Consider the following 22,871-nt stretch of genomic DNA (forward strand, 5'->3'; position numbering starts at 1 on the left):
TCCCTTTCATTCTTTGTATCTTAAAATAAAACAAAAGCAATACTCAAATTCTAAAATTCATTTAAAAATTCTATCAAGAGGAAATTATTTAAAACAAGAAAATGTGGGAGCATTTGCTGAAACTCGTTTGATTTGACGTATTGTAAGTCTAATAAGAAAGATTACAAGGTAGAAGTGAATTCTAATTGAACCAGTGATTTACCGGTGGTGATTTTCCTACCTATTTTCTGATACATCGCTGATTATTCAGAGTATTACCATTTTTGTATTGTATTTTACCAAAACAATTTTTTTATATATATATTAGCAGTGTAGTGATATTAGTTTAATTTAGAGTTTAAAAATAAATACGAAAATTCAAAAAGGTACTGCAAAAGCATTGCTTTCTACCAAGGTTTTTCGAATTTCTCAAAGGACAGTTTGGTTTCGCCAAGACACTGTTCTTCTCTGGTGTTGGTGTTGTTCGGTTGATGGGTTCAGCTGTGCCTCATCACCACAGCTGCTTCTCCCCGCCACCAGCTCCGCCTAGGGTTCCACCTCCGCCTTCAAGGTACCCCCATCTATTACTTTCCATTTCCCTGCTGAGAAATCCCATCAAATTTATCTTTAAGGAAAAAAAAAAGAGAGAGAATAAAAAGATTGATTCTTTGATTCTTATGTCATTCAGAAACTCTGTCATCTATGTAATGTGTCTAGATTGAAGCATGTATGGTCTGAAACAACTTCCAAACCCATGAGAACAGGCAATTTTCGATTTGCAAATGATTCTGTCTGTCATTCGTGTTCATCTTACTTATTCTTCAATGGGGAAGAACAAAGAAAAGAGTATGGAAATGCGGGTAATAGTGGATCATCCAAGATAGATACTTACAGGAGAAATTCATTTAACACAAGGAAATTGCCCTACACCCTTATAGATGTTAATGTGTTGTAAGTTTTCGCTTGTGAAAACAACTACATGTTCATTCAACAAAAGATTGAATTGTCTGTATAAAAACGAAAAGTAAATTATATGATTTGCAGAATTTATGTTGCACAATTGGCAACACGAGGGAAGCTCTTGCTTTGGTTTCATTGTAGTTTTAGAAACTGTGGGTTGATATTTGATTACTGGTTATGCATATTGTATTTTGACTCTGTCAAAGAAAACTAGGTGCCGCTACAAGTTACTGGTTCTTCCAAGCACCCGCAGTTGGTACATCAGGCTCAATATTTAGATTAGTAAGTCACCTCGAACTTATTCGCAAAATAAGATTAATGTTCATAAGAATCTCTTCCAACTAATGAATCTCTGCCTTGAAAATTTAGGTTTTCTTTTTTCATTTTCTTTTGAAATAGATTTTTTTGCTTTTATTGCCTGTCTTTGTCTCATTTGACATTCTCTTGGTTGTCTAGGTTGGTTCTGTTGCTGTGTTTGTAACTAGATATATAGGTATGATCAGAGATGCCAAAGAAGATCTGCAACACAGCACAAGTTATTTCCACAAACCCAGTATGATTCTAAGTTTTCGCTACTCTATGTTTGAGAACCTAAAACCATATAATTACCTATCAAAAAACCTGTCTCATGCATACCAAATGCAGTCCCTAGAGTTGGATGCCTTTGTAAGTCTAGATTTATTCAAGTTTCTGCTATGTTACTGCTTGATACAATGATTTCCTTGAAGAAAATCGTAGTATCTAATAATCCTCCAGCCTACTTTCATAGTGCATCAAGTGCTTTTGCTCTTAAATTTCCAAGCTCAGTGGTAATGAATGTTGATCATGCATGTTATTAGGCTAACGTCAAGTGGCACCGATAAATGTGGTTATGTAAGTCTTAACTACCATGCCTTCTTGTACGTGTACTTATAGTATACCCATATTTAAAGTAACGGTTTTCTATTATAAGAATCTCCTTATACTTCATTAATACAGACATTTACAGTTTTACTTCCAAGATTGTTTCATATCTTAACTTACAATTTCAGATAGGAGGCTTGATTTGAGGAGCCGCAGTTTACTGGTCTGTAGGACCTGCATGGAAGTATGAATCTATGGCCAGCAATGGCCAAAGAATATTCTCAGACTGAAAACCATTTTTTACCTTACTGACAGAAAGCTGAAACTTCAATGAACAAGTGTAAGTATTGGCAATTGTGACACAGGGTCTGATTTAAATTGGTTGTAGCTATACTATATGCAAAGTATAGCTAGCGGTTTGCAAGGTAGAAGTGAATTCTAATCGAATCAATGATTTACCAGAAAATAATCGAAGGGATGATGGTGATTTCCCTAGCTATTTTCTGATACATCACTGACCGTTCAGAGTTCACCACCATTTCTGTATTGCATTTTAGCAAAACAATCTGTTTTCTGATATCTGTAGTGTGGTGAAGTTTGAAGTGAAGATGGCCTTTTTTTATATTGTAGCTCATTGAATCTTGACCATTGATTTATGATTATTACACTTAATCATATCCGTTAAAAAATGGGAAACTTAATTAATGCTAACATTTATAAAAATTCCTTATATGGCATTATGCATATCCACCACCTACCACTTTAGATTATCATTTAGTGTTAGTGAAATATAAGTTGCTGTTTATCTTTACTAATACAAAAAAATATAACCGCGTTCGGTGCATGAGTTAATCGTAGACAATAAAATTATGGAATTATATTAGATTTTTTAGAAAATACAACTTGAACTACATGCAGGGAGGCTCAAGTGGTATCATACTTGCAAGTAGATTGCCTATATGCCTTAGGTTGGTGCTTCAAGCCTCCTCACACATAAATGATTTCCATAATTAATGTTAGACACTATACTGGCACCTCTCCAGTGAGTTTTGCAGGTCATATCTATGTCAACCGAGGTGCTCTTGACTCTACGAACCCACGCCTACGGCAGGCCTCTTAAAGCAGTCGGGCTCTCAGCAAATTCAGAAGGATAAAACTCTGCCACGGGAAGAATACCTTACATTGTTAGGGGTTCAATTGCCTCATTGACAAAAGAGAGATTTGGAGGTTGGCCACATCCTCTTTTGCATGCTAATATTGGACGCCTTATTTCTATATTTGATGGTTTCAAATTACTCAACTAGGAAGTTTATTTCTATATTTGATTTAATAGAATTTTTTATTTTCAGGTCAATTGTTATTCTTTGAATTCTGATGGACCTACGATGGAGAATTTAAGCGGTCCAAGGAGATTCCTTGTAGTTTACTTCCCCTCTGCTCTTTCAAGTAACAACTCTTAAACTCATTACGGTACCTTATAAATTGCTGGTTGTGCAAAATACCTGCTGTTGGTGCATTAGGTGTAATCTTTGGATTAGTAAGTCATCTTGAACTTATTCACAAAATAAGATTAATGTTGATAAGGACCTGTTCCAACTAATGATTGTCCGCTTTTAAAATCTAGGTTTTCTTTTCTTTCTTTTTTTTTCTTTTTTGCTTGGGAAATTGATTGTTTGCTTTTATCGCCGGTCTTTTTCTCATTTGACAATCTCTTGGCTGTTTAAGTTTGTTTTGTTGCTGTGTTTGTCTTGAGACAGAGGTATGATCAGAAATCCCAAACACTGTATGATTCAAAGCTTTCGCAATTCAATGTTTGAGATTCGGAGGAACCATATAAAGACATGTCAATAAACCCATCTCATATATACCAAATGCAGTCCCTAGAGTTGATGCCTTAGTAAGTCTAGATTTATTCAAGTTTCTGTTATGTTACTGGTGTGATACAATGAGTACCCTGAAAAAAGGTGTAGTCTCTACCGTCCTCAAGTGGACTTTTCTTAACGCATCAAATGCTTTTGCATGAATGTTGATCATGCAGGTTATTGGGCTAATGTCTAGAGGCATTGATAATAGGGGAGACATAAGTTTTAACTATTACACGTCTGCTTGTAGTAGACCCCTATTCAATTGAAAAAATAATTTAATTAATGAGAAAAGTAAATAATATTTATTCGACAAAAAATTTTATGAGTTAATTTAATAATTAAATTACACATATAATTAACTTGAAGCCCAATTAAGCCCGGTTGAATAGAGAGGAGTTGGGCATTTTCTAATACTAGAGAGGGCTTGATGCGGCCCCCTATAGTACACCCATTTTGGGGGTTGTATTTTTCTTTTTAAAATACTATTATTGAGACTATCTTATTGAGACTCGTCTTGTTTTTTCTATAAATACGAAGTTGAGGGCTAAGTCAAAATACACACTTCTCCACATCAATTTAGAAAGATTACAAGGATTCTTCTTTCCGTTTTTAGCCCAAATTTTTAAATTTTCATCGATTTGTGAAAATGTCCACTGTTGCAAATTGAGATCAATAATAACAGAAAATACGGTGATCAAAAGCCAAGAATGATTCAATCTACTTCCTACATAACATAAAAACAATTCAGAAAAAATATTGTACAATGTTTATGGTGTAAATCAAATAATCGAATTCCCTAATACTCTCTTCTGTGATTAAATTTTGATAAGATGTGATATTTTTGCATAAACACATTTTATGTATTATATGTATGAATGTTTCGGTAAGTGTAATTATTTTATATTGATATAAAGTAATTTTGTCAAAATTTTTGATTCCTACGTTTAGATCGATTGTACTTAAGTTATTTTTCAAGTTTGTAATGTAGATTATCATTATCCCATAGGTTTTATTTTATTTTATTTTTTGGTAAGAAAATATAAAAATCACTCACAAAGATAAATCAGTTACACTGCAAACAAGCTGTCCATCAATCTGAAATTGCTCAATGATTTCTATCGGGATCTCCTTGAACCTTATAGAACCATACCGGAATTTTTGCATTTCATTGGCTAAAGTATAAGTTGTAGCATTGGCTTTTGTTAGAATCTTCTGTATGATCACCTACCACTCTCTTCTAAAAAATTCTTGCATTTTTATAACAAATCCCTATTCAATTGACCACGAGACTTATCTTAAATTGTCATAAGAGCTTGAGCACAATCCGTTTTAACAAAAATATTATCCCATTTCACATCCTAAGCCAACATAAGAGCATAATAATTTGCCCAAAGTTCTGCATGCTCAACGCTACACCTTCAAATGTTCCTCACCATGCCTCCAAGCCATCTACCCACATCATCTCTAGCCACCACTGTAGCCAAAGCAAACCCCAAACTCGGGGATCTCGCCCCATCCGTGTTTAACTTAATGTAGCCCAATGATGGAGGTTTCCATTGACGACAATGTGTTAGTCTCGTAAAATTACCAACATAGGGCAGAAGAGTATAATTAATAGATTTCGCCCAACACCACGAAGATTGAAGAATATGAGCCGAAAATGGATTATGTTCTTTGTAATTGGACGACTTTTGATGAAACTTGGGAAAGCATGGTGGACACGTAAATTTATAAACAAAGAGAACAAACACAACTGAGTGGAAGGACGAAGCATCATGCCCCAACCAAACACACGACAATATCAAAGTGCGAAGGCATCAGCACCCTAGTGCGAAGCCCAACACATTGGAGCATCAGGGCGTTGCACCCAAGCACAATGTGCACCAACCGCATAAGCCGAGGCTATCGCAACACCAGCATGTAGGGTAACCAAGGTCATTGCAATCCTAGTTGCAAGACAAGTGCACGGAAGGGAAATGAAGCCGAGGCCATCAGAACCCCAATGGAACCCACAACCGAGGCAGCAAGGGCATTATGCCCTAAGCCAAGCGTGCTAGGTGCGCAACGCATGAAGGGGGCTGTCCCCTCAAGGCACACGACTACACAACAACATAGCCCGATTGAGTGGCATCAAACGCCAATGCCTTCATGTAAGCAAGAAGTGTGATGGGATCGTCAACAAGCTTGCACAAGCGATGAGCGGTTGCAACGACATCGTGTGATGGCTATAAATTTAAAGGTTTGTGATTATTTTGGGGAATCACATGAAAACCAAAGTTTACTTTGGGAATATTTATAATTTCTTTTTTATTATTATATTTTTTTCCTTAGGATGAAACCAAATCTTTAGCCGGTCAAAGTCTATATTTTTATGGTTCAGTACTTTCGAACATTATGAATGTAAAAATAATTATTTTAAATAAGCACAAAAGTTGAAAAATAAATTAAAAATAATACTCAAATTATTGATATTATGTTGATAGTCAAATTACTAATATTATGGTCATATATAACATAAAATTAAAATGATATTTAATTTATTTGAAAGTAAATGATATTTGATTTTAATATATAAATCATATTTTAGTTATTAAAATTAGATACAAACATTACTCTTGAATTTCACAAACAAATCTGTCTAAATCTTTCATTTCTAGAGATTTTCCAAAGTTGAGAGATGGTAAAAAAGGGAAACTAGTATAGGTATAACCACAAAATTCACCTACATAAGCACTTGAGTAAATGCTTCAATGCTAGACCCTACAAACTTCCTAGCTTAAACTAATATTTATTTACAGATCAAAACAGTTAAAAGAAACATGAAAGCAACTAGCATTCTACGAGTAAGCATTGTCAATGCATACTGCAATTACTTTCATGTTTATACTACCATTTATAGACCAAAACAGTCTAGCACATAAAGAAGGCAATTTTATGATGCAAGTTCATTGTCAATGATACCTCCGAGTACGAACGTTGTTCACCTTCCATTGTGGCTCATATTGTAGATGATCCTCCAATTTCACCAGGTTGAACTTGTAAACATATTTACCAGAGTCCATTCTAATTTCTTTCCAACAATGGTTCACTTGGTACAAGCCTTCGTAAACAAACTTGTAGCCGCTCTCGTTTGTGTTGCCGATGTTGTCGAACCTACGTATCACCCTGACTGGCTTCCTGTCAATCATATTGTTCATCAATGCACGGTTCCCACCAACAAGCTTTTGATCTTTAAGTTTCTTAAACCCACAAAAGCTAGGATTTTCACCTTCCCCGCAGTAAGTAAACTCATCGGACGAAACCTTTCTTGTACAACTATCGTATCGACCGGAATCGACAATGCTCGTAGCCCAAATTTTGCTACCATTGAGAGAAGTGATACAATCTATCCCTTTTCGAAATTCACTGTGAAGTCCGACAATGCACAACTCACCCCTCCAATGGAAACCATCACCAACTTCAATCCCTGCAACGCATCCTATTTGCTTGGCTGTGTTGACCCATTTTCCCAAACACCTAACCAGCTTCGCTAGTCTCATATGTTGCCCTATGCCGGAAGGTTTCCCTCGTTCCAAGCCCATCCCATGATCCTTTGAAATACTCTCGCGGTAATCCTTGTCTGAAAGTAACCGTCTGTAACATCTCAGAGCTTCCTTGATAGCACTGCGACATTCATACCATTCTGGAGTAAAAGCAGTCTGTTGGTTAGAACAAATTCCTCGGGGATGAACCTTAACATGCCGCACAACTTTGCCAACATGTCTTGCTTGCTTAGACTTAGATAAAGGTCCCTCTTTCACTGGTTTTGGACGCGATGACACCATGATTAAACCCTGGTTGCACCATTAGCCACCCAAATGAACGTTAAAAATCCAGGCAAAACACATTAAAAAAAATCCATTGCAACGCTAAAAAAGTGAATAGAAAAACAAGGCGAAACCCACAAAAATAAACATGGAAAACAAGGGAATAGTTCAAAAAAAGCAAGCAAACCTTAAACGTAGTGAAAGAGAAGATAAAAGAAGACTGTAAGACAAAAATAAACGTATAGGAAGTGAATGTGACACCCTGAACAATTAAAACCAAAAAACAAGTCGAAAAACCCCAGGCTAAAAACAGAAGCTCCAATGGCAGGATGCAATAAAAAGGAGCAGAAGAAAACAAAATGAAAAAGAAATATATATATATATACCTGGAAAAGTTATTTGCAAAGAGTAAAGTTGAAAACTTTGAAATCTTCACTCTTAACAAAGAAATACTAGAAGCGAAACCTTTTAGAGTAAAGAGAATGAGAAGCGATGAAACTTTTGAAATGGGATGGAGACGATGGTGAACGTGGTGGTTTTTTTCTTCTACAGAGAGGGATGCAGTTGAAAAGACGTGGACAGGCTGTAATGTCTACAGTTTTACGGCAGTAAAAATTTGTCCGATGTTTCTTACAGCATACGCTATCAATTTTATTTCAGAGAGGGGATAGGGGAAAGGACGGATGCGGTCAGGGTAAAATGGTTTTTACTGCTTTAACTCTTTGAGATCAAATATTAATTTATTTGCTTTGATTTTTAATTATTTTTAATGACATTATTAATTATTTTCTAAGTATAATTATAATATAGTAAATATTAATATAAATTTTGTTTACTATAGAAATGATTTAAATGTCGTTTAATATGTTGATTTAAGTGCAATCGTAATGAATATTACATGTTCAAACCTCTAAGACACCATTGATAGGAAGAGCAGCCAAAAACATTTAACACAAATTGTAAATTTAACATAGAGGATACCAAAAATATTGAGTTTATACCATTATTTTAAAATTCTAAACAAACAAACCAAATTAAATAAGGTCACACCAATACTTTTTACACTAAACTGGTGATTGATTCGATCAGACCATCAGTTTGATAATCCAACTAATTTGATTAAAAATTTAAAAATTATGTTCAATCACCCAATTTAATCGGTCCATATCGATTCCAAAGTCAACTGATTCAAAGTCCTTCTCTAGACCCATACCTTGACCGGTTTCCAATCCAACAAATCTAACTGGCCCGATCTGGTTCAAACAACATTGTGTCATAGGAGTGAGAGTTCGATCCAATCAAGTCAAATCGAATAAAATAAATTCGAGTTGACAAATCTTATTTTATCATATTAACTCGATTTGAATTTTTTCTAATGGAGTCGAGTTGAATTGAGTTAAATTAAAAAAATTAAACATATCAAATTAAAATTGTTACAACACAACTAATTTCATGTTAAAGCACATAAATTTGAAATCATATATATTTTTAATTTTTTTTTAAAACAAAATAAAAATAAAGATACTGATAAACTTGAACCATTAATTTATTTATTTAGGTCCCAAAATTATTATTTTAGAAAATTTTAAAATTTTAACTTTCTTTGTATATTTTTTAGATTTTTTAAAATATAAACTTTGGATTTTTTATAAATATTTTGAATTTTAAAAATCATTTTGAAATTTTGAAAAGAAAATTGTAATTGTTTTTTAAAGAGAGACCGATTTGTTCATTTTTTAAATTGACAAGGACCAAAAAGATATTTATACCAATCTATTATTCAAATTGTAAAATTCAATTCGACTCGAGCTCAAAACTCAAATTACTTATTCGAGTTGAATCGAAAAAATCAAATAACTTAATTCGATTAATTCAAAATTTAAAAAAAATATTTTTTTAGAATTAAATCAAATTTTACTCGCCCCTATTGAGTCCGAAAGAATACATTTGATGTAAAAAACAGTCTTTTCAAATTTATTCAACAAAGATTTTAGATGAAGTGGTAAAATAAATTGTATATAAATTTTACTAAACACGTGTTTTATCATTGAATATGTAGTTTTTAATTGTTTTATTTAAAAATTATATAAATGTGTGAAAAAGAAAAGAATGTAAGTATATTAATTGTCAATTAAAAGAAAAGCTATATATATATATATTTTTTTCAATCATTGAAATTGAATTTCATGTCATTTTTATAGTTCATGTTCAAAATTCATGGCTTCCATCTCGACAATGTGTTCTCTAAAGTCCGAACCTTGTTTGAGCTTTAAAAGTGTAATGTGCTGCATCATTGCACTCAACATTTATTGGTATCTATTTTATATTATATATTTACATATAAAATATGTAAACGTAAAATGTTATTTCAATGCCAATAAAGTTGTGTAAATTGAATCAAATCAAAATTTTAAATGTACAATTACATAAAATTTAAATTCACATATCACATTACATTAAATCAAAATTCATATATAATTATAATATTCATCCCTAATAAAAATATATACCTATATTAACCTTCTGCATCACATAAAAACAAATAAGTTGTTAAAAATAAATAAAATGCATAAAAATTAATTATCAAATAGATATTAAAATCTATGTTTAATTTGCATAAATTAAAAACAACTAATATAGATTTACACTAAAAATCGAGTAAAACTATTATAAGAGAACGAAGGACTCACCTAAGAGAAGTCACAGAGCACAACATTTTTTTTTTCTGTAAAGATTTTCTTATTCAGTATTGAGGGTTTGATTATTGTCTTGAGTAAGGAGAAATGGTCAACAAAAAACAGGATAAACTATAAAAATAGCTATTATTGTTTCTTTTAGATTATATTTTAGTCACTTATATTTTAAATGTTACGTTTAGTCACTTAAGTTATCGTTTTATTACGAAGTGGTCACTCTACCATTAAGCTCCGTTACCTCCCTAACAGCGATCCTATGTGGCAGTCCAAATGGGTTTTAAATACCAACTTGGATGTCCTACGTGACAGTCTAAATTAAATTTATTTAATTAAAAAAACCTATTTTCATCCCAGTAACTGGACATCCTAGTTGGCATTTAAAACTCATTTGGACTGCCAAGTAGGACTATCGTTAAGGAGGTGACAGAGTTTAACGGTAAAGTGACCACTTCGTAACAAAACGATAACATAAGTGACTAAAATATAACATTTCAAACATAAATGACTAAAATATATCTGAAACAAACAAAAGTAACTATTTTTATAATTTACCCAAAAAAAATAACATTGTTGAACTCTAGCATAAAAAAAAGTTGAATTTAATTGAGAGAGATTTAAGCTCATAATTGAATTTATTTGATAATAATAATAATAATTAATTGAGAGGGATTTAAGCTATTAAATATGATATAATCAACTCATATTTATATCGTTCAACTTTACCATGATTAATTGAGAAACCTTCAAGGAAAGGTAAATTAATTGAGAGAGATTTAAGTTACTAAAACTAATTTTATCTAGGGACCCAAAAAAGTTAATTTATTTCATAATAATCATATCAAATTAAATCAATTAAGAGACATTTAATCTTTTTTAATATAATTTGATTTAAATTTAATCAAAATTTTAAACTTAAATAAATTAACATGTACTAATATTAATTTTTGAAATCATCGAAGAAAGAATATTTAAGACTTTTATTAATTAAAAATATCAATATAAAATATATGGAAAAAAATTAAGATATCATTTTATTACTATCAAATTTAATAGGGCAATTTACTCTTAAAAACCTAATTTTTTTTAAAATTTACCGAAATGGGCCCAGTATTTTATTATTTACCGGAATGGACCATTTTTCCCTAAATCGCGTCCACGTCAGCGCGATGTCAAGGGACATGCCAGCAAATCGCATCCACGTCAGCGCGCTTTGCTGACGTGGACACAAATCGCGCTTCAGAGGACGCGATTTGTTGCCATGTCAGTAAAGCCGCTGACGTGGACGTGATTTGCCCCGAGCGTGAACAGTGCAACGGTCAATTTTTTGATCGTTGCCCCCCTAACGGTCCAAAAAAAAACTATAAATACCCCCACCCTTACTTTAAGCGTTTTTTTAAACTATTTGCTCAAAAACGTCAACTCGAAATTATTTTTTCCAAGACCAACTGTAGCAAAAACGCATCCACGAGGGCGCGATTTCACAAATTCTTCTCATAAAGCATCCTGCTTGAAGCGTTTTTTTAAACTATTTACTCAGAAACGTCAAGTCGAAATTATTTTTTTAGAACCTACTGTAGCAAAAGCGCGTACACGTGGGCGCGACTTCAAAAATCCTTCTGATAAATCATCCTGCTTTGATTTTATCTTAAAAACCCATAAACACGAAACGTAATTCAATTTTGAATAAATTTTAATTAATTTAATTACGAAACCCTAAACCCTAATCCCTTATTTGTTTACTTTTTTCTCTAAAAACCCTAAAAACCATAATGTGGGAAACACGGCGAAATCGCGTCCCCAAGGGCGCGCTACGTGCCAGGAAATCGCGTCCACGTCAGCGCACTTCGCTGACGTGGAAACAAATCGCGCTTCAGAGGACGCAATTTGTTGCCATGTCAGCAAAGCGCGCTGACGTGGACGCGATTTCTTGGCACGTCCCCTGACATCGTGCTGACGTAGACGCAATTTAGGGGAAAATGGCCCATTCCGGTAAATAATAAAATACCGGGCCTGTAACACCCCTTACCCGTATCCAACACCGGAATAGGGTACGAGGCATTACCAAAACACATACACTTGTAAACGTATTTAACCGAGTTATAAAATTTCATCAAAATTAAAACTTTCAAAAATAATTAACATGTTTCTATAACTTTTCACAATATATCCTCAAAATATTATAATCATAATAATTAGGGCCTGCGAGACCCGATACATACTCATGCAATTTAATGCTTCATTTCCATTTCATTCAATTCGCAATTTCTCATGCTCATAATTTAAATCATATCACTAGAAATTTCCATTTAATTCACGTACAATTCAATGACATCAAATTCAAAACTAATACGTATTTACCATTTAACTCAATGTTTATTGATTATACCATTCAATAACACATTTATGAAATTCTCAATTTAGCAATGAAAATATCACTTTAGTTTGAATAACAACATCGTCCTGATATAAATACACTACCACTTATCCATTTACTTTAATTCTTTTGGGCCCATTTGTCACTTACCATCCTTAATCAAATTAGGGAACGGTCACGGAAAATTGAGTACTTCACTTTCACTTTGCCATAGTATAACTATGGTCTTACGTATGATCACTTATCACTTGTCCCTTGATCAGATAAGTGTAGCCACTTATCACTTTGTTTCTTGATCAGATAAGTGTAGCCACTTATCACTTTGTCTCTTGATCAGATAAGTGTAGCTAAAGCTATCACTTATCACTTTGTCTCTTGATCAGATAAGTATAGCCGAAGCTATCACTTATCACTTTTCACTTGTCACTTGATCAGATAAGTGTAGCCGAAGCTATCACTTATCACTTTCCACTTGTCACTTGATCAGATAAGTGTAGCTGAAGCTATCACTTATCACTTTGTCACTTGATCAGATAAGTATAGCCGAAGCTATAACTTATCACTTTATCACTTGATCAGATAAGTATAGCCGAAGCTATTACTTATCACTTTCCACTTGTCACTTGATCAGATAAGTGTAGCTAAAGCTACCACTTATCACTTTATCACTTGATCAGAAGTACTCAAATCCGGCGTTCCGCTCAATTTGATCATTTATTCATATATCATGCTTACCAACATGTGTTAATTCATAAACCATTCATGGTATTATTTCATGCCAAATCATATACTGAATATACCATACACACATACTATGAAACTTTATTTTCACACATGAGCTTAAACCATGACCAATAATGCACAAAAATAAGCATCATTCATATTTCATCGTTTATGAGTTATAATCAAACATATGACCATTTATACACGAATCATTCATATATTTCCCAATTTTCCTCCTCCTCCTCTCCATTCCACATCCTTAATGTGTATAACACACTTAAACAACATTAACCATAATTTCAATATTCACTAACATGTATATTCAAAGCTGTTTATCCGAGTCAGAGTCACTAAATTATTTTTATCCGGAGCTACAGAGCTCCAAATTAAGATCCGTTAATTTTCCCTGAAACTAGACTTACATATCTTCATACCATAAAATTTTCATAATTTTTTGTTCAGCCAAATAGTACAGTTTATTCTTTAAAGTTTCCCCTGTTTCGCTGTCTGACAGTTCCGACCACTCTTCACTAAAAATTAATTATCTCATTATACAGAATTCGGATGATGTTTTAGCTTGTTTCTTCTAAAAATAGACTCATTAAGGATTCTAACCATATAAACTATAACTCATAATCATTTCTGTACAATTTTTAATGATTTTCCAAAGTCAGAACAGGGGAACCCGAATTCATTCTGACCTTGTCTCACAAAATCTATTATATCTCATGATTTACAATTCCATTGCTCACATCATTTCTTTTATAAGAAACTAGACTCAATAAGCTTTAATTTCATATTTTATTCATCCTCTAATTCAATCTATACAATTTTTGGTGATTTTTCAAAGTTACACTACTGCTGCTGTCCAAAACTGCTTTAGTGCAAAATGTTGATTTCCATTTTGCCCCAAATTTCACAGTTTATACAATTCGGTCCTTTCTCAATTAACCCCTCAATTAATCTAATTTTCTCAATTAGTACTTTACTAGACATTATAAGTTGTTACACAACTATTGAAATTCAGAATTGCCACATATAACTCTATCTTCAAACTCTTTTACTATTAGGTCCCAAACATTCACTTTCTATTCAATTCTTTCAATAAAATCAGCATATGAACAATTTAAAGCTCTAATTTCATGCTAAATCATCATATACTTCCAGCACATATTCATATCAACTTTCAACTTCTTTCATAAAATCAAAAACTAATGAATTTAACAAGTGGGCCTAGTTGTAAAAGTCATAAAAATACAAAAATTTCAAGAAATAGTCAAGAATTGAACTTACTTGTAATAAAAATATGAAGAACCAGCTTGAAGAAGCCCTTCCATGGTGTTTTAGCTGATGAGAATTCAGAAAAATGAAGAGAAATCTAGATAATTCCACTTGGGTCCTAACTTTATTAAGCAAATTTTGCAATTTTCCAATTTTGCCCTTAATTCTCCTTACTTTCTTGCTGATTTCATGCCTCTGCCGTCCAGCCCAAATAGACCTTGGGTCTATTTTCTTTTAAGCCCTCTTCCTTTTATCATTTAAGCTATTTAATCATTTCCCAAAATTTTGCATTTGTTACAATTTAGTCCTTTTTGTTCAATTAATTATCGGAACTTTAAAATTTCTTAACGAAACTTTAATACTAACTTTTTAACACTCCATAAATATTTATAAAAATATTTATGGCTCAGTTTAAAATCCCCGAGGTCTTGATACCTCATTTCGATTCTAATTATTTTAATATTTATTTCTAGTGCACTATTCACTATTTCAAAAATTTTCCTAACTTCATATTTAACTTATACTTGCTAAATTAATAATATTTTCTACCCATTTGTCGAATTTAGTGATCTCGAATCACCGTTCCGACACCTCTAAAAATTCAAGCCATTACATTTTTTTTTCGTCGGATTTGTGGTCCCGAAACCACTGTTCCGACTAAGCCTAAAATCGGGCTATTACAGGGCCTATTTCGGTAAATTAAAAAAAAATTGGCTTTTTTTGGTATTTTGTCCAATTTAATACAGAATTATTCTAAAAGCTTTTTTTCCCTTTTCCGAGAAGAAGCAACTTTTTTATTTAATTAAATCTAATAAATACATATATAAAAAAATAAACATTTTTTTATTTATACTCGACACCAACTCAATTAAAAAAAATACTAAAAATCAACCTTTATATAAAATTTATAAAAAAATTATTATGGAAAAAATTATAAATTATGAGATTTTAACCAAAATCACAAGCAATCTAAATTTTTAATTTATCATTTCAATTAAGAACTCGCTGTATGATTTTTTATATAAAATTTGTCTTTCACTCACACTGTGTTCTCTATATGTACACACTTATTATGAGTTCCAACTTAATTGAAAATAATTAATATACCTTTTTTTTAATGATAATTAATAATTTATGATAAATTTTTTTCATATTTTTATATAATTTTTAAATAAAATAATTAAAAACCACATATCCAATATTTAAATATGTACTGAATGAAGTTTAGGTTGTATTTGTTTAACTGAAAATAATTTTTGAAATTTTATTTTTGAAAAGTGGGTTGAATTTTTTTAGAAAATCTTATATATTTTTTTTATGTTTGAATGACTATGCACAAAATATTTTTCATTGTTTGACAATTTTTCCTACAATCATTTTTAAAAGTTGTTATTAGTTAAACGAACACGACATAAATATATTTGTTACAAAATATTATAGTACGATTTACTTTTGACAATTAAAATTTGTTTTTTATAATAACACTAGAAATCCTATCACACGCGTATGCGTGTGAACTAGACCTATTAATGGGCCGAGCCACTTGGCCTGTCTCAAGACTTGCCCGAAAAGTAAGAAGGTTTGGGTAAAAATATAGGTCTGAAAAATAGATTTGGGGTAGAAAAATAAGACCCTTTAAAAAATGGGTCGAGTCTCAAGTAAGGTTTTTTTTTTTAGAGCCTGACCCAGCCCGAATTTGAAAAAAAATTGTTGTTTTTTTATTGTTTTGTTGCTATTTTCTTGTTGTTTTTTTCACTGTTTTGCTATCATTTTACTATCATGTTGCTGCTATTTTGTTGTTATTGTTTGAATATTATATAACTCTTGTTTTATTGTTAATTTTGTTACTATTTTGAAGGCATTTACTTGTTAAGTTGCACATGTTTTAGTGTTATTTAATTATACATATTTTTTAATTTATTTTCAATTTATTCGAAAACATTTGTTTTAATATTTTTAGTATTTTTTTATGTATTATATATATATTTTAAAACAATATAAAAAAATTAATATTGTCGGGCTGAGCTCGGGTTTTAGTATTTTTATCCTGGTCAGGCTTGAATAAAATTTTAAACTCATTTTTCGGGTCGGGTCCAAGCCTAGCAAACGGGCCTAAGATTTTGGTTGAGCCCAACCCGAACCAGGCCATAGACACCTCTAATGTAAACCACATATTTAAAACATAAATATGTGTTTAAAAACAACATACAATAAACAATAAAATGTATGGTTTGAAGCTAATTAATTATAATAACATATGAAATTAATAATATAAATACATCAGATTAATTATACTAAATGCACTGCAATTATTTATCATGGCATTGTTATCAATTGTGTGTTAGTATCAAATTGACTTGTAACACAAACTCAATTAACAACATTATTAATACATACAATAGATGGAGATAATAAATTGAGCATATTCAAATAAAAATGTATAAAGTACATCAAAATGAAGCTTTGGTTGAGTTGTTTGTAATAATTAATATTATCTATAAACTTAATAATAAATAATGATTAATTAGAACTTAATTTAGATTACATATATTGCGTATGTGAGAGTGTATATTAACATATTAGAGTTGGAAGAGAAAGAGATACAAGAAGGCAGAAGCTAAACATTATTCAAACAAATACTCACATTTGTATAATTAAAATATTTATATTTTATGTATATAGAAATTATATTTTATACTAGGTTAAAATATGTCATATGTCATTGCACTCTTCGGTATTTTGGCATTTAGTCCCCATATTTTTATTTTTGGGAATTTAATCATTCTATTTTTTTATTTTAAAATTCAGATTTTACTGTTAACACTATTAATTACTTTGTTAAATTCTTGTTCATTACAATGCCATTTTTTAGTTATATGACTATCAAGTGTGTAGTTTTATTTAAAAATGTTAAATTAAAAAAATTGACCAAAAAAATCAAAGTTAACAATTAGATCTGAAATTTAAAATCCAAAAAATAAATAGACTATATTTTTGAAAATAAAATTATAGGGACTAAATAATAAATTATCACATTATTAAATATAAATAATTAAATATATATGTTTAATAATATTGAAAATTATAATATTTTAGACATTTTTAAAATTAAAATTATAAATGATTATTAATATAATAATGTTAGAGTTGATTCAAGTTACATTTTATATAAAAATAAAATTATTCATGAAAGAGTTCTTGGAAAATAATTTGTGCTTCTAAAAAAGTAAGTCATTTTATATAAAAAAAATTATTTTCCGTTTATCTAGCTATTTTCTATAAAACAATATTTTATTAAACAAACGCAACCTATATATAAGTTTTTTTTAACACTACATCCCTAACTATTGATGATTAAATTTAAATAAAATTTATATAAAAAAATTCATGTGACATTTTACCATAGATCAAAGTATTTTAATAAGTTTTGAGGAAAAAACATTTGGTTATTTTTATACTCATTTAAAATTTAAATTTAATTCATATACTTTAATTTTGAGACGTTAGATTCTATACTATTTTATTTAAAAAATTGCTTCCTCTATCTAATTTATACTTGAAGTTATTGTTGTGGTAGTTAAAAGAAAAAAGAAAAAATAATTTTTTTTAGCCTTTAATGTTTACAGTTTTTGTTAAGTTGATCCTTATTCTTTAAAACTATGTAAAAATTTTAAAAATCTTTAATTTTTTTCACATTTTAAATTAAGGTTTTCTATTTGGTATACTAACATTGTATTTTTTCATTTCACAAGTAATTTTAAAAAATTGTTATGTGTTCTTTTTTAATACTTAACTAACCCTTACAAGACACTTTTCATCCCCTTGACTATTGCTTATGAAGTCTAAAAACTTCACTGTACCAAATAATTTAAGAAAATATAAAAAATTAAAGGCCGAGTATTTGGTACACTAACCGTGTACTTTTTTTTTATTCCATAAACAACTTCAAAAAATTGACATAAATATTTTTAAATATTTAATTTTTAATATTTATGTCAAAAAAATAAAAATCCTTAAAGTTTTTAAAAATATCATTTTAAAATTATTAAAATTTTAAACAAATATAAAATTAAAAAAATATTATTTACTCATTGAATAGTAATAAGAGACATTCATGATCGCCTAACTCAGTCAGCTTGGCCTTTTTACTTGTTTTAATTTTCACATTTTTATATTTTTTTAACTTTATTGAAACTTAAAACTAAAAAAATATAATTCTTAAAATAATTTATATAATTATTTATGTATTTTTAAAGAGTAATGATTAAAATGATAAAAAAAATAGTGAATATTGAGAACTAAAAAAAGGTTATTTCTATCCTTTTTACAACTGCCATATCAACATTTCTCAAGGCAAATTTTGAAAGAGGATTAATATTTTAAAATTAAAGTATATAGGTTAAATTTTAAATTTTTTAAAAAATACAAGTACCTTTAATATATTTAAACCAAAACATTTTAATAAGTTGGCCGTTGTTAAACGGTCAAAAGAATTCAAAATTTTGAAAACCCATGCAGAAGTATACTGACTAGCAATAAATTTTAAAAGCAAAAAAAAAAAAGAAAAAAAAAAGCGAAACAAGAAAATCCCTCTCCCTCAAAGTTTTTTAAAAATTGAAAACACACTTAAGCCTCCATTCAGGCGCGCCACTCTTTCTCTCTGCACTCTTTTATATATATATATATTCTTTCTCATTCACTTTTTCATCTCTCTTCAAATTTCAAAATAGATATTCTCTCAGATCTGTTTCTTCATCTTCCTCTTTCAAATTATATCTGTAAGTCTCCTTTTTCATCTCTTTATTCACTTCCCATCTCTGAAATGTTCATGAATGTGTCATCTCGTTTACTTGAATTTCATTTGGGTTTATTTTGAAATGTTCGTATCTTATCTGGGTTCTTCGTAAATTACGCTTTTAAGTATATTTGTGTGCAATGCTAATGTTTTGAGTATATTAGTTTTAAATGTTCGCAGCTTGATTAGCTGTTACCAAATCTTTAAAAATTTTCCTTGCGAATTTTAATTTATCGCAGTGGTTAACGTTCCATAACTTGTAAAATAGTTTTTTTTGAGCTGAATGTTTATGTTAGCAGCCAGCAAATAACTGTTTCAATTATGAATTATATAATGTTTGCGAATTCCTTTTAATTAGTATTTAGTTCACGGAGTATACTTGTATTGATATATCGTGTAGGCTTCTCCGATAATTAATTAATTATTGACAGTTACGTGTTTGATGATATTTCTCAGTGAATGGAATCTCTTCCTGATGCCATAGTTCAGTACATTTTGTCACACTTGAACAATGCTAGGGATGTTGCAGTTTGTAATTGTGTATCCAAGCGATGGAAGGAGTCATTGCCTTACCTTAAGAGTCTCTACTTTCCTCGTAACTCGTTTGATGGTTACACCGGCAGTGATAGCCCGGACATTGTTATCTGGAAAATGCTTTCGTCAATCACATGTTTAGAGGAGCTTGTTGTTTACAGTCCATTCACCAGTTCAGGCCTTGCTTCATGGCTATTGCTGGTGCATTCATCGCTCAAGCATCTTGAGCTCAGAATGGATAATATTACTGATTATAAGGCTTGTGTTGATAGTCCATCCAAATTGGACTGCGTTAGTGCAGCTAAGAATTTGGAGTCTTTGAAGCTTTGGGGTGTGCTAATGGCTAATCCACCCAAGTGGGATGTGTTTAAAAACCTAAAAAGCCTTGAAATTGTCGGAGCAAGATTGGAGGATTCTGCATTATCTGCTGCACTAAGGGCATGCCCTAAGTTGACTAACTTAGTTCTGCTTGGTTGTGAAGGGGTTAGATCAGTTTCAGTTGAGTTGCCATATTTAGAGCAGTGTAAGCTGGACTTCTATGGCTTGGGCAACTGTTCCCTTTCTCTCACTTGTCCAAAAATTGAACTCCTTGAGGTGCAAGGTTGTAGTTGGCTTCGAGTTCGCGAGACTACATGCCTAAGGAAGCTTTTGATTGCAAACAATTCAGGTAACTATTTTACTTTATGGTATGCTTTTCCATTTCTGTGTAGGAACTAGGAAAAACTTGAATTGGAATTTTAATTACCATTTTGCTTTTGTGATGCATTTAGGCAGAGTATACATGGTAGACTTTGGGAAGCTTTCAGCCCTTGAATCCTTATCAATGAGGGGGGTCCAATGGTGTTGGGATGCAATAAGCAAAATGCTAGAGTGGTCTAGTGAGGTGAAACATCTCTACATGAAGGTTGAATTCACTGGAGATTTGGAGTCCCTTTTACCCTTTCCAGAAGTCGATTTCGTTGAGTTTTTTAACAGCCATCCCAAGCTGCAAAAGTTTGATATTCATGGGGCCATGTTTGCTGCTCTTTGCCAGAAAAACAGCCTGAAAAATGTAAGCTATAAACGTAGGCACAGCAGTATTATTGTTGGCTTTTTGGCCTAATTTGATCTTCAAGATTGAATGTGTTAATCAAGAAAGAAAAATCGTGTTTACAGGTAGAACAAGGGTTTGTGATTCCATGCCTAGAGGAAGTTGTGGTTCAAGTAAGATCACCATTAAACGCTGAACAGAAAATGAGCACTTTGGAGTCCCTTTTGAAGTATGGGAAGAACTTGAAGACGATGGTAATAAGGATTCTTCAAATGAAGAGCAACCATAGCAGCTCAGACGATTTCTTTGATGAGATATGCAGGCTTAGGTTTATGAACCGCAAAATAGTTCGAATAGAATAAAGCTAACAAGGGACACCACCTCTGTGATTTTTTTTTTCTGCTTTGGAACTTAAGAGTTTTGACTGCTGATTGCTTCATGATGATTCTCATGAAGATACTTAACAAGTTTCTTATTTAATCTCGAATGTTATGCATCTTGACCTCTTTATCAATCAACTGAATTAACCTACAAGACCCTCTGAAAGTAAGGGGAAGTTCCTAAAAACACCAATGCAACCTAACATGGTGATTTATATATATAATTTGTCGTTGGAATGCACAACAAATCAGATGAAACCAAGTCTAGAAAAACAAGGTAGCGTATGAATTAGTACTGTGCAAAAAGGAGGACAAGGAGAGTGGTCCTCTTATCCTGCAATAGTATGCTCGTGAGCTAGGGGGTTCGAGATTTGGTTCCGGGGCTCTTTTGTCTTGTTTGTTTTGGTATATTTTGTTTTCTTTTTATGTCTTGATGCTGTGTTTGTTGGTATGAAGAGTCTCCTTGTGCAACATATATGAAAAGAAAACAGGTGTTTGAATTTCCTCATCTACTAATCAACATTTAGATAAGCATGTTTTGGAAGGATTGCTTCAAGTAGCACTGTTGGAGACCTTATGGAGAGCTCCATCTTCGAACGATACCTAACAGAAATATTATCAATGGTCTGCACTGCTCCTCCCAAGTGTCCTCCAGCTTAAACTCTACACCCTGTATGTAACTTGTTTTGCTGAAAACAATTATTAGAAAATATTTAAAAATAGATTGATTTTCTATAAAGAATTGAGTTCTTTTTTATGTTTGGATGATATTGTATAAAATAATTGTTGTCTGGCAAATTTTCTACATAAAATGTCAATTCTCATTTTTTTTGGAAATTGTTTTTAATGGAATGAATATAGCACAAATTATATTTGTTTCAAAATATTATCAAATGCATTGCCCTTTAGAAATCAAAATTTATCTTATAATAACTATTATTCATATTTATAATAATAAAATATTTGCATTTATATTAAAAACATTTATTATTAAATATTTATAATTTATAATCTATATATTTATTATTAAAATATTTTAATATTTCAATAAAATATTAAGAACGGTTATAAAATAAAAATAAATAAAAAGAGTTAAAAGAACAAGAGAAATGGGAGGACAAAAACAAGACTAAAAACGTGTTACAAGAGCAACCAAAAACTTCTAAAAGTAAAGACTTGTTAAATAATGGAAAGCAAACAAAAAAAAACATATAAAGTCTAAGACAACACGGGTCCAAATCGGCTTGTGAAATCATTTATTATTATGAAATACTCTCAAAACAAAAATAGACTAAGAAGCCGACAAAGAGTGACCCACTTTCCAAGAGAAACTGTTGGTGGCTAGTAGAGTTTCAACAACAGAAGGCACCGTCATTTGTCTATTACAACTTATGAAGACAAAAAAAATACTCACAAAATAAATGTAACAACCCATACCTGACTTGGTCGCCGAGTCCGAGCTACAAGATGCCACATCCGTTGCCGGAGCAACTACGATCAATTATATACACAATGCAACCATTTATACATGTAGATAAGTATATTATACGTTCATAATATATTACATAATCATTTCCAAGTCTTATACAAGCTTACGAAAGCTCT

At 31.2% G+C, this 22,871-nt stretch overlaps 2 protein-coding genes and 1 long non-coding RNA gene across 8 annotated transcripts in view; 2 read left to right on the forward strand and 1 right to left on the reverse strand.

Moving 5' to 3' along the window:
• LOC107920966 (uncharacterized) overlaps positions 1 to 3,806 on the forward strand; it is a 3,826-nt gene extending 20 nt beyond the window's left edge. Inside the window, exons 1-6 of one of the 6 annotated variants that reach the window (XR_005909555.1) lie at positions 5 to 550; positions 668 to 1,221; positions 1,396 to 1,492; positions 1,971 to 2,122; positions 2,701 to 3,009; positions 3,132 to 3,806. This is a non-coding gene — a long non-coding RNA (uncharacterized lncRNA). Of the gene's footprint in view, positions 3,010 to 3,131 lie in introns of all 6 variants that reach the window. The other 5 variants (XR_005909554.1, XR_005909552.1, XR_005909553.1 and 2 more) reach the window with 5 other exon arrangements.
• Positions 3,807 to 6,282: 2,476 nt separating this feature from the next.
• LOC107921851 (YDG domain-containing protein At5g47160) lies at positions 6,283 to 8,009 on the reverse strand. The gene is made up of 2 exons (XM_016851686.2): positions 7,840 to 8,009; positions 6,283 to 7,480 (listed from the first exon to the last, which is right to left on the reverse strand). Exon 2 carries the CDS (start codon positions 7,469 to 7,471, stop codon positions 6,599 to 6,601), a length of 873 nt encoding a protein of 290 aa, XP_016707175.1. The 5' UTR covers positions 7,472 to 7,480; positions 7,840 to 8,009; the 3' UTR covers positions 6,283 to 6,598.
• An 11,055-nt stretch (positions 8,010 to 19,064) lies between these two features.
• LOC107921199 (F-box protein At1g10780) lies at positions 19,065 to 21,366 on the forward strand. The gene is made up of 4 exons (XM_016851081.2): positions 19,065 to 19,305; positions 19,779 to 20,523; positions 20,627 to 20,907; positions 21,012 to 21,366. The coding sequence occupies exons 2-4, from the start codon at positions 19,782 to 19,784 to the stop codon at positions 21,246 to 21,248; spliced, it is 1,260 nt and encodes a 419-aa protein (XP_016706570.2). The 5' UTR covers positions 19,065 to 19,305; positions 19,779 to 19,781; the 3' UTR covers positions 21,249 to 21,366.
• Positions 21,367 to 22,871: the final 1,505 nt, after the last annotated feature.

This window comes from Gossypium hirsutum, chromosome D01 (assembly GCF_007990345.1).
Source record: "Gossypium hirsutum isolate 1008001.06 chromosome D01, Gossypium_hirsutum_v2.1, whole genome shotgun sequence".
NCBI lineage: Eukaryota > Viridiplantae > Streptophyta > Magnoliopsida > Malvales > Malvaceae > Gossypium > Gossypium hirsutum.